Here is a 12045-nt window from a genome sequence, read left to right as displayed (position 1 = left end):
AGGGGGCTGCTCCGGTGAGGGGAGACCGGAGGGGTTAGGGGTGTACTGGGGGTGCGCTGGCCCGGTTGCGGTGGGTATGGGGCAGCCGCGGCCTGAGGGAGGCCCGGAGGGCGGGTACGGGGACCCGGTAGCGGGGAGAAGCCGCCTCCAGCAGTGAGGGGCCTGAGGAGAGCCCGGACAGGGTTAGGGATGTGTGGGGCTGCCCTGACCCGCATAGGGCGGGCAGGAGGCGGGGTACGGGGGTCCGCGAGCGGGCAGGACCCGCCGGGAGCCGCTTCTGACAGTGGGGAGAAGCCTCCCCCAGCAATGAGGGTGCCTTGGCCCCTTCCCGGCTGTCAAAGGCGGGGCGGGCCAGTGAATGGCGACTCAGCGCTCGCTGTGCACCCCCGGCAGGGCCTGCAGGATGCCCGCGCCCCGGCCGAGCTCCCGCCGTCCCCGGTGATGACGGCCCGGGCGAGGCTGTTGGCCGGCGGCGGGCTCAGGATGCTGCCCCAGCCCTGGCGCCTCTTCTCCCGCGCTGCGGAGGACACGGCGCTGCAGAGGATCCGGAAGGTGCTGTGCGTGGCCGAGAAGAACGATGCTGCCCGGGGGATCGCGGAGCTGCTCTCCAACAGCAGGATGCGGCGGGTAGGGATGTGCCACAGCTCAGGCCTCGCACATGGGGCCGGCTTAGCTGGCATCAGCGTCGCAGCCTGCATCTTGTGTGGTAGCCCCAACAGAGCTTGGCATGGGCAGCTCCCATCAGCACAGGCAACATCTCACACTGCTTTTGTGTTCTGGCTGCTTCTGACCATACACGAGTACAAGAATAACTTTGCCCAAATGTATTTGGGAGCCTTGGATCCTTTTTCCTGTTGGGATTCGGCTCCCCAGCTGTGCTTCCTCTGTCTGGACAGCCTTCTCCAGGCTCAGAGCTCCACAGTGCTCCTCCTCCAGTTGCAGTGTGTGTGAAAGGCTTCAGGAACTGAAACCATCTGGCTTGCGTTTCCCAGTCAAAAAGCACCACTTCTGCAGCATCAGCAAGTGTCAGGGGTTCACTGGAGTGCACACAATAAAGCAAAGATGGTCTGTGCTGCTGCTTTGTTTTGTGACTAGCAGTGTGTGTACTCGCTTGGTATTTCCAAGCTGAGAGCTAGAAGGTGCTTCTAGACTAGAATTAGTTCGAATCAAAGGTGTTACTGAGAGCCTGAGTGCTGACACTGCAAATCAAGGAAGATGGCATTCTGCTTGCATAGAAAAAGCAGCAATATGCAATCTAGAAACTTCCATGAGCCTCAGGCAGAACGTAATCTTGGGCACCCAGAGCAGGACAGTTGTTTGTCAGGAGTATAACTGACCAGCCCCATTAAATAAGTTTCTTCTTTACTGTTGACACTCTCAATGGGGAGATAACCCTGGTACCCCCTCAGGCATGGTTTCCTATACTCTTACATATGGTTTAAAGTGCTCTTAATGTTTAAAAGCACGATTTATGTCTCTCTATAAATGGTATAGGTAATTTCTATTGAGTACAGTACCTGGTTTTCACTTTCCCCATACTTCTCTCTGCTCTGGCATGTATAAACACATGTATAAAGTGAAGCAGAATGAGTTTGGTTTCCTGCAGCAGCCAGAAACTCAGGACCTTTTCCTTTTCCTTCCAGCGAGAAGGGTTATCCAAGTTCAACAAGATCTACGAATACGACTACCAGATGTTTGGCCAGGTAGAGTTTCCCTTCATTCTGCTCCTACAAATGCAAAATACCAATTATTAAAAGCCATTTGTTAGAAGTTACAAAACCATATCCAGTGATGGAGTCATTTTGTCTAAAGGTGAGGAAAAGTCAAATGTTCTTTTCTTGGCTCAAGCACTGACCTGGGTCATCGCTTTACATCTTTCAGTTTGGTTTAATATCAGTCAGGAAGATGTTGCTGTTGAAAACTGAGAGCTTCCTAAAGGAATTGAGGAAAAGGCCATAGATTTGGCTGTCAGTAGAGAGAAGAGCTTTGTATTAGCAGGAGGGAGGTGTCACTGACTGTGTAAATCGAGAACTGAGGGAAGATCTTGGGCCTGGGGGTAGCTTTTAGCAAAGGATGGGCACTGACTACCTTGCTCTGTCTCTTGCAGAACGTTACTATGGTGATGACATCTGTGTCAGGACATTTACTGGCTCATGACTTCAAGATGCCCTTTCGCAAATGGTGAGTACATGGTACCCCTCACAGGAGGGAGCTGTCATCTTCTGCTTTCAACCCGAAGCTAAGCAGAGCAGGAGGGACTCCGACACGGCCGCAGAGCAGGATGATGAGTACCAAATTCGACATAGAATATAATGTTACTTCAAATTACAGTCTTCATACTGTTAAAATACATTAAGGCAGACCTAAGGAATTAAACTGATTCTGAAACCTGAGAGATGCTTTTGTGTCCTTTGTCCCCAGGATGTGAGGCACTTTCTCTGGTTTCCTCCCGCTTTGTTTTCTGCACTTGAAATAAGAGAAGCTGCTTGTTTAGGGCAGCCTTCCAGATTGGCTGTTTTCCCTTGTTGCTTTTTTTGTTTCCATTGCTTTTTAAGTGTAACTTAGACAACATAGAGTTCACATGAAATGCTAAGACGAGGCCCGCAACAAAACATATTAATTCCAGTACTTGAACAGCACTTCCTCACAAGACAGCAGCAGTTAGTGTCTCACAGTAGATGCTTTAGTTTTTGTTATGCACGCTCTTTATCCTCTTTCCCAGGCATAGCTGCAACCCTCTAGCTCTTTTTGATGCTGAAATTGAGAAGTATTGCCCTGAAAACTACGTGGATATCAAGGTATGTTGTTTTTAAGAGGTTCCCCTGAAACTCTTTTGAGGTCAGAGGTTCTGCAAACATTGCCTCAGACAGGAGGGCAATTGTACCTTTGTCCTTAACATCCAACTTCCTGTGGTTTAACAAATTCCTCCTGTGTATCATAGCACTATATATATATATACATACATACACGTGCTGTTTGTGACATCAAAAGTCTCCTGCTCATGTACATTATAGAATCATAGAATAGTTTGGGTTGGAAAGGCTTTTAAAATAATCCAGTTCCAGCCCCTCTACCATGGGCAGGGACACCTCACACTAAACCATGCCACCCAAGGCTCTGTCTAACCTGGCTTTGAACACTGCCAGGGATGGAGCATTCACAACCTCCCTGGGCAACCCATTCCAGTGCCTCACCACCCTAATAGGAAAGAATTTCCTCCTTATATCCAGTCTAAACTTCCCCTGTTTAAGTTTGAACCCGTTACCCCTTGTCCTGTCACTACAGTCCCTAATGAATAGAAACATTAGAGCAGTAAAAGAACAGCTGCTTTGCTAAAAGTAGAAATATTTTTTCCAACAAGGTGGAATTGGCAACAGCATCTCGATTTGACCAAAAAAATGCCATTTTCAGCACAATGGTGGCACGATCCGAGCCAAGCCATGCTTTATAACAGAGTCAGATGTAAATAAATGACTCAGCTCTTTTGACAGCTGCCTGATCTCATGAGACACACAATTACAAAACCTTATTTCAACAGTCTCTATGGATGCACGTTGTATTTCATGTTCAGTTTCATTCTAAAGCTAAATGACAAAGCAAGTGGCCTGGTATATCTCAGTGTGTGGTATTTCCTCATCTCAGAGAACCCTGGAACGAGAAATCCAGCAGTGCCAGGCTCTGGTGATCTGGACTGACTGTGACCGGGAAGGAGAGAACATTGGCTTTGAGATCATTCACGTTTGCAAAGCTGGTGCGTAGAGCAGCTTCTTCATCCGAGTTCCATTAAAGTGCTGATGTGACAGGTATTGCTGCTCAGAGAACTTGTAACAGAGGCAGGTTCTCGATCTTCCTGTGCCCAGGTTAAATGTTGACTGTTAAATATGTAGCTCTGATAGTCCAGAAGCATGTTCAGCTATTGGAACACTGTAGAACAGGTTGACAGCATGCTCATTTGAAGATGGCTGTTTATTAATTGCTCCTTTCCATTGGTGTTTGAGCCACTGTTTGATTTGGTTTTTTTCCCTGTGCTCCTGTGACAGTAAAGCCAAACCTCTGTGTGTTCCGAGCCCGTTTCTCAGAGATCACACTCCATGCTGTCAGAACAGCCTGCGAGAACCTCACCCAGCCTGATCAAAAAACAAGTGATGCTGTCGATGTCAGGCAGGAGCTGGACCTCAGGATAGGTATGTAAACATGCCCTGGAGATGAGAGCAGGCTGCCAGGCCCTCTCATACACCTCTACTAACAGAGGTGACCAACTGTGGTAGGTGGGCAGGGGACAGCTTTGTTAGCAGTGTGTAGTCTCTAAATGCGCTCCCTTAGACTGCTTTACAAACAAGGCTCTTCCTCACTTCTCATCTAACCACATTGAATGCACATTGTTAAAGCCTGGCAAAGGGTGTTTAGAAATCATCTGTTACTGTATCCTCAACACAAGACAAATGCCCTCTGCAGTGTTGTAAATCTGATTATTAGATCAGATACAACCACACCACATCTCATGTTTTACTGGAACCATGCTCTTTGAAGGATACGCTAAGTGTATAGCTCATGCAACACTGACAGGCTTCTGCACCTGAATATTAGAGTAAAATTAATACTCAGAGTATTAAAAAGAACCATCTGAAGTGTTGTGGTAATCGGTCAGTGTTGTTGTATTCACTTGCGGGGTCCACTTTCTTTTCACAGGTGCTGCCTTCACCAGATTCCAGACACTGAGGCTGAGGAAGATCTTCCCCGATATCTTAGCAGACCAGCTCATCAGCTATGGTAGCTGCCAGTTCCCAACGCTGGGCTTTGTAGTTGAACGCTTTAAAGCCATCCAGGCCTTCGTTCCTGAAGCTTTCTATAAAATAAAAGGTATGCTTGGGGCAGAGTTGGCCTGGGCTCTGTCTGAGAGGGTTTGATGTGTATAGAAAGGAAGAACATCAGGGAAACAACCAAACAGTGATGCAGAGGTGGTTTCCTCTTCCTTTCCTATGCCTGCTAAGCAGAACTGAAAGGTTTCCCAATAGCGCCTCTATTTCCCTTGCTGTATTTCCACTGTATTACTACTATAACATTCAGATCTGTTGTTCAACACAGTGACACATGATCATGAAGATGGCAACGTGGTCTTCAACTGGAAGAGGAACCGGCTCTTTAATCACACAGCATGCCTGGTCCTTTACCAGATGTGTATGGAGGTAGGAAAGCCTGTCAATAGTTGTATAATCCAGTATCAGCCAAACACTTCCTGCATGGGTCATGCTGAAGGCATTGAAAGAACAATTCGAGTACACTCTTAAAGGAGATTTTGTGGATTTCTTTGTGTTTAGGATCCAGTAGCAACTGTTGTCGAAGTTGGGAGCAAGCCCAAGAGCAAATGGAGGCCCCTGCCCCTGGACACTGTGGTACGTTTGAACTGTGCTGAAAGGACTTAACCTGAAGGAAGCTCTGAACAGGTATTTTACTCACCACTCTGAATTATGCACCAATGCCTCTGTTTTGTTCTGGCTCCTCCCAATACAGGAACTTGAGAAGTTGGCTTCCCGCAAACTAAAGATAAATGCAAAGGAAACCATGAGGATATCAGAAAAACTCTATACTCAAGGGTAAGGAAGCAAGATTTGGCTTGGTAAACTCAAGTCTTTCAAAAGTAAAAGGCCTTTAGGCCAAAACCATCTCAGAGCACCTCCAAAAGTGCTGCTTTTTTTCCTCTTAAGGTTCATTAGCTACCCTCGAACCGAGACCAACATTTTCCCCAAGGAGCTGAACCTTTCTGCCTTAGTACAACAGCAAACGCAGGACCCAAACTGGGGAGCATTTGCACAGAGGATTTTGGATCAGGGTGGGCCAACCCCTCGGAGTGGAAACAAATCAGATCAGGCTCACCCTCCCATTCACCCCACCAAATACACTGCTAACCTGCAGGTGAGTTTAACAAAGGTTAGCAGAGGTTGATAAATGAAGTCTTGATAAGATGGTTATTAGCACAGTAACCTCACCTGAGATCTCACTTGACACCTTATCAACATAGGAGGACACTGACCCTTTCTTACTGTTTGATATTAGGGCAACGAGCAGAGGCTGTATGAGTTCATTGTGCGCCATTTCTTGGCTTGCTGCTCTCAAGATGCCAAGGGCCAGGAAACCACAGTGGAGATTGACATTGCCTGTGAGCGATTCGTTGCTCAAGGACTGATGATCCTGGCCCGAAATTACCTGGAAGTCTATCCTTATGACAAGTGGAGTGATAAGGTAATGCCCTCGAATAACAGAGATGGGAGAAGCTAAAGTACCTGAAGCTTAAAATAGCTTTTCACTGCCAACTTCAGACCCCTCTACAGAACACTCTTTGACAATTACCTGGCCCACTGGCTGTTTCACTCAGAGACATCTCTGCTGCTTTATTGTGCCAGCTTTGGAGAGATTCTTTTCCTTCTGACACCACAGGAAAGACCATACAGGGCTGTGGGATGGACTTTACTTACCAAGAGGAGCTGCAATTGGTGTTCCATTGGTGTCTCTGGCAGTTCATTACTGTCTGATCCTGAGGACCCTGAGGGTGGATCTCCTCCCGAGCACGGTGCTGCTCTATTACAGCACTGTTAGTGTGACGTTTTGTCTTCAGTGACTGGAGCAGAGGGCAGTTTCACAGAGATTCTCCTTCCTTTCAGGTTATCCCACTGTATCAGAAAGGGTCTCGCTTTCAGCCCACTACAGTGGAGATGGTGGATGGGGAAACCAGCCCTCCATTGCTCCTCACAGAAGCGGATCTCATTGCTCTCATGGAGAAGCATGGCATTGGTCAGTATTGGTAGCGTGGCCTCTCTTGCTCTTGGAAGCTTTATTCATAAGCTTCTTCTCAGCATCTCTTTAACAGCAGTTCTGTCCCACCCCCAGAGTAAGGGACTCTCTGAAAGTCCCTTCAGATAAGAAATCACTTAAATGTACAGAACAAATGGATAGTTGAAACCTGTGGGCAAAGTCTAGAGATCCTAAGGAGGCTGCAGAGGGCCTCCATTGCCTGGGGAGATGTGTGATTTAGGCTTCAGGCTGTGCCTGCCATCACCTTGCTGGCCTCAGTGCCAGTGGGACACAAGGGCAGTGCTGCTCCTGACCATAACTTGTCTCCTTGTCCCTTTAGCACCTTGCCCTCTGCACTAGGCACAGGGGAAAACACCTCCTGGCACCTGCTTTGCCTGACAACCTGTCTGCTGCTTTCAGGGACTGACGCCACTCACGCCGAGCACATCGAGACGATAAAGACGCGGATGTACGTGGGCCTCACAGACGATCAGCGGTTCCTCCCAGGCCACCTGGGCATGGGGCTGGTGGAAGGTAAGGGCAGTCTCCCTTAGGAACATGGCAGGTTCCTTACAGGCTCCTTCTTTTCGCTTACCATGCGGTATGTTCCTCAGGCTACGATTCCATGGGCTACGAGATGTCCAAGCCTGACCTTCGAGCTGAGCTGGAGGCTGATCTGAAACTCATCTGTGAGGGGAAAAAAGACAAGTCTGCGGTGTTGCAGCAGCAGGTCCAAAAGTACAAGCAAGTCTTCATCGAAGCTGTGGCCAGAGCCAACAAGTGGGTCTTTGTCCTCTTCTGGTTGCTGTTTTGGGAGCTGCTGGTTTCTCATCCAGGGCTCAGCTTGGAGTGGGATCCTGTCACAGCTTCCCTGGAGCTCTGCCTCATGCGTGTAGGCATTTGCATGCATGACTCACACAGCTTGGCATGCTATCATGAGCTGGTGCCAACTGCATGCTCACCTTAAGGTTTAAACCCTTAAGTGTAAATTCAGAGCTGGGTGAAGAAGATAGCAACATGCACTGACCTCTGTCAGGTTGTACCTACCCCTAGCCTGTTCCAGAAGCGTGATGCTGAACCAGCATCCTGGTGGAGAAGCCAAGAGGGGCTGTGAGGAGGGCAGCAGGTACTAATTCACTTCAGTGCCCGATTGCTCTTTGCAGGAGAGACCCACAGGATGCTCTGCTGATTTCTCTATAGGTTGGACCAGGCCCTGGCTCAGTACTTTGGAGAAGCCACAGGAAGTGCAGAGCAGGAGGAGGTCTATCCAGCAACGCCTCTTTCCGTTCGGAAGTGTCCACAGTGCAACAATGACATGGTGCTGAAGACCAAGAAGAACGGCGGGTTGGTGATCTTCCCTGCTGTAGGAAGTGGCTTTCTGGGCTGGTTTGTGGTGGTGTTCATGTATTGGTTGGTGTTTTCTGTGTTGGTTCTAGGTGGTGTTCATTTGCCTCCCCTCTGCAGCAAGCATGACAACTTGGGCTGCATTTAGTTCACTCCACCAGCTGCATAAGCTGTGTGGATTCAGCTGAACCTCTCAAATACCTATTTTCCCTTAAGAATAGTTGGTTTGGCAGTTTCTGATGGTGAGAAGACAGAACAGATCTCTGTTTGTTCTCACATTGCCTCTTCCTCATGCACTGCTTTTGTCCCACGGCAGGTTCTACCTCAGCTGCATGGGCTATCCAGCTTGTAAAACTGCAGTCTGGTTTCCTGATTTTGTGCTGGATGTGGCCAGGGATGAGAGCATCTGTGCTGTGTGTAAACCTCATCCAGTTCACCGGTAGGTCAGACCAGTTACCCCCTTGGGGAAATGCAGCCCCTTGGACACTCCATGTTAGCCATCAGGACCAGAGGCTTCGTGGGCTGAGCAACCATCTTCCATTGCAGTCTTGGAAAGCTGGAGCAGCTTTGGCTTGGGGATAGAAAGAAGAGGGGTTGGGAAAACCCTCTATGGTATATATTCTGTAAATATATGTATGTATATATACATATACACACTATATATTCTGCTATATAGTATAGCAGAATTCAGAAGAAACCCCACAGTGTAAAAACTGAAGTCCAAATTGAGGCCTATTGATGACGTGGTTTAGTGTGAGGTGTCCCTACCCATGGCAGGGGGTTAGAACTTGATCTTAAGGTCCTTTCCAACCCTAATTATTCTATGATCCTATGATGAGAAGTTGTGTGAACTGAGAGACTTCTGTTCTTCCTTTCAGACTGAAGTTTAAATTCAAGAGAGGCAGCGTTCCACCCGTGATGCCCCTGGAGTTTGTCGGCTGCATTGGAGGCTGTGATGACATGCTCAAAGAGCTCTTGGACCTCAAGTACTTACACAGATCATCCCAGCCTCCATCATCAGCCAGCCAGGAAACCAACCACTTGCAGGTCAACAACTCCTTTAACAGGGCTAGTGGTGAAAACAGGCACATGAGGGGGACCACAAACCTGGCACCAAGACATCTGCTCTCTGTGAGCTCCATGAGAACGCCCAGACCTGCTCCTTCAGCTGCTCCAGACGATGGGAACAACGCAGTGGTGTGCAACTGTGGGAATGAAGCCCTGCTGCTCACTGTGCGCAAAGAGGGGCCCAACCAAGGCAGGCAGTTCTATAAATGCAGCGCCAGCACCTGCAACTTCTTTCTCTGGGCTGATCAGCAGCCAGAGGACAGAAACAATGCGGTTCCACGGGGCTCTGCGTTGCCCCAGCCCTTTGCAGGAAGGGGCCCAGCAGGATTTCAGCGCCCAGGAGGAGGAGGGAGAGGCCCAGAGCTCTTTGGAAGCAGCAGCTCTGATTCAGGAGGCGGCACAGTGTGCAATTGTGGCCAGCCAGCTGTCACACGCACTGTCCAAAAGGATGGGCCCAACAAAGGGAGGCAGTTCCACACGTGCTCAAAACCCCGGGAGCAGCAGTGTGGCTTCTTCCAGTGGGCAGATGAAAACACAGCTCCAGGTAAGGCCAGGCTCGAGGTGGAACACAAGGGGTAGAGGCTGTTCTTGATGCTGAACTGAACACACTTCTCATGCTACCACAGCTCTTGTAGCAACTCATACATTTAACAGACTTCAGGCTTGTCTCTAAACCATCTGGCAGCAGCATTCTAGCACTGCAGATGTTGCTCCTAACAACCAAGTCTGGCTTACCTTTTCCAGCCATACATCTGCTGAGCTCCAGTCAGGATGCTTTCCTTCTACATGCAGTTATCTTTAGCATCTCTCTGTCCATGACCTGTTGGGTAAAGCCCATCCCTCTTTCCAACACTGGGAATCTGTCCTCCCAAATTCTGGAGCTCAGCTTTGTGAGAGCTGGTACCAACTTGCTGCAGAGCTGGAGCAGCAGCACCACTTTTGGAGGGGGGAAACCCCATTCTGTCATGGCAGGGAAACGGGGCTACTCCCTCTGCCCTACTTTAGGAATACAGAGAAAGGCCAAGTCTTTCTGAAGCTTTGATCAGAGCTGACAAACTGAGTGTGGCTGCTGTGGAGAGATGCTGAAAGCAAATACCCATTAAAAATAATCACAAAATAAGGCTGCAAAAGAAAGAACACTCACACAAAGGGACAGTAAGCAGAGAGATGGGTGGAGATGTCGTCTGAGAGAAGCCTTCCTCCTCCTTCTCAGACATTTGAGCCTAAAGGGATAGAATAAAGCTTTCGAAACTGTTTAAACCCTAAGTCTTCCTCTGGGATGCTCTGTTTCTGCTTTAGCTGTAGGCCAAAGCATGTAACCAGGCAGATCAGTTTCCCTGCTTTGTTCCCACATTCCTCTAATGCTGCAAGACAAACGGGTAACATTTAACTGTTCAGAGCTTAAATAAGTGTAGTTTCAGGTATAATCCAAGTGGCTGAGGTAGTGAAATCCTTGATCTGCCATTTTGAACTTAGCTCCCGTTTCTCACCTGCTTTCAAAGGTACTTATATGCACGTTGTTTCTCTCTAGGGCCTTCTGGAGATGTCTCTGTGAACCATTTTGACAGCAGTGGGTTCTCAAGAGGGTTGGGAAGCAAAGCCAAGAGACCAGGCAGCTTCTTCTCGGGAGCCACTGCCAAGAAACCACGGACCTGCAGCATTTGCCACCAGCCTGGCCACACTAGGAAAACCTGCCCTCAAAACCACTGAGCCTGGGTGAACATCCCTTGAGAGCCTGCAAGGTCCAAGGTTGTGAGGAGCTGCCACAGGAGCAGCTGCTGTGGAAGGAACTGGAGCCTGGAACCAAGCCTGTTGAGTGTTTTGTGGCTGCAGGCTGCTCCTGCCAAGGGGTTCCATGCTCACCCATGCATTATGTGCCTGAGCTAAGAAAGGTGGCTCCACTACTGGAGTCAGCCTTTGTTTTGAGCTGCTCTTCTGCTGAGCAGCTCGGGAGAGTCTGAACATTTCAAGGAGGCATTTGGAAACTGCATCTGCAGACAAACCAGCACTGGATTGAGTCCACCCACAGCTCCTGCTACGCTGGCAGCTGTACCCAGCCTCCCTATACAAGGAAAAGCTGGATTATCATTAGGAGAGGCACCAGGGCCACTTAGCTCTCAGTCCCTGGCTTTCCACAGTGTGGAAATCTATCTTAAGTCCCCTTCTAAGCTGATGTTCCCTGAAGAACATTCCCCCTTCTCTTTGTCACAGCACTGCACCCCTTACCTTGGTTGTCCCCACAGGGAAGAAGGGCCAGGTTCAGAGGAGCTTGCTCTGGAAGGGAAGCTCAGCTGCAGTGCTCAGCAAGAGCCTTCATTTCAAACAGCTCCTGAATATGAAACCAAGTTCTTCCCCAAGCCTCAGCCATGCCTCTGGGGTGCTGCTAGCTAATGGGAGTTATTTTTGTCTAGCTAATAAGTTTATTAAAATTTATTTAATTCTTAAATGGGATGCAGCGATACCCTAACTCCACCTTATTATTCCTTCCTACTTAAAGCAGTTAAGCTATTACTGTGAAAGCACCCACCCAAACCTTGTTCTTTCCACTCATCAGAACAATACAGAAGCTTTCTTAGGAGAAACTCCCTACAGTTATTCAGGAGTGAGCAGCAGAGGGGTAGGGAATGTGGGTTTAGCTCATCAGCTCTGCAGCATTGCTGCACAGGGAAGGACAGATAGAGCTGAAGGGAGGTCCTGGTTTCCATACTGAACTCCCTTGGGAAGCCAGGCCTTCTCCTTCCTCTCTGTGGGAGCTTCCTCTGTACATCAAAGAGAGCAGATCACAAGATTCCTGCATCCTCTTCTCGCAGAGGATAGCACAAAGCATATCCCCAAGGCCCCTGA

At 48.9% G+C, this 12045-nt stretch overlaps 1 protein-coding gene across 1 annotated transcript; it reads left to right on the top strand.

The window, feature by feature from the left end:
* Nucleotides 1–260: 260 nt before the first annotated feature.
* TOP3A (DNA topoisomerase III alpha) lies at nt 261–11647 on the top strand. The gene is made up of 19 exons (XM_062618988.1): nt 261–627; nt 1644–1703; nt 2108–2181; nt 2723–2798; nt 3643–3751; nt 4041–4184; nt 4690–4860; nt 5086–5186; nt 5319–5393; nt 5512–5594; nt 5706–5913; nt 6055–6240; nt 6660–6789; nt 7210–7323; nt 7404–7569; nt 7990–8133; nt 8450–8572; nt 9012–9745; nt 10733–11647. Exons 1-19 carry the CDS (start codon nt 307–309, stop codon nt 10909–10911), a joined length of 3198 nt encoding a protein of 1065 aa, XP_062474972.1. The 5' UTR covers nt 261–306; the 3' UTR covers nt 10912–11647.
* The last annotated feature ends 398 nt before the right edge of the window (nt 11648–12045 follow it).

This window comes from Pezoporus occidentalis, unplaced genomic scaffold (genome assembly GCF_034315485.1).
Source record: "Pezoporus occidentalis ecotype Australia unplaced genomic scaffold, CSIRO_AGI_Poc_V1 ctg208, whole genome shotgun sequence".
Classification (NCBI taxonomy): domain Eukaryota; kingdom Metazoa; phylum Chordata; class Aves; order Psittaciformes; family Psittacidae; genus Pezoporus; species Pezoporus occidentalis.
This window is presented reverse-complemented; position numbering and strand designations above follow the sequence as displayed.

Coding starts and splice junctions, on each gene's coding strand:
- TOP3A (XM_062618988.1), top strand. CDS start 307: ATGAGGGTGCCTTGGCCCCTTCCCGGCTGTCAAAGGCGGGGCGGGCCA. Junction 5,187..5,318: donor TTTACCAGATGTGTATGGAG/GTAGGAAAGCCT, acceptor CTTTGTGTTTAG/GATCCAGTAGCAACTGTTGT. Junction 6,241..6,659: donor ATGACAAGTGGAGTGATAAG/GTAATGCCCTCG, acceptor CCTTCCTTTCAG/GTTATCCCACTGTATCAGAA.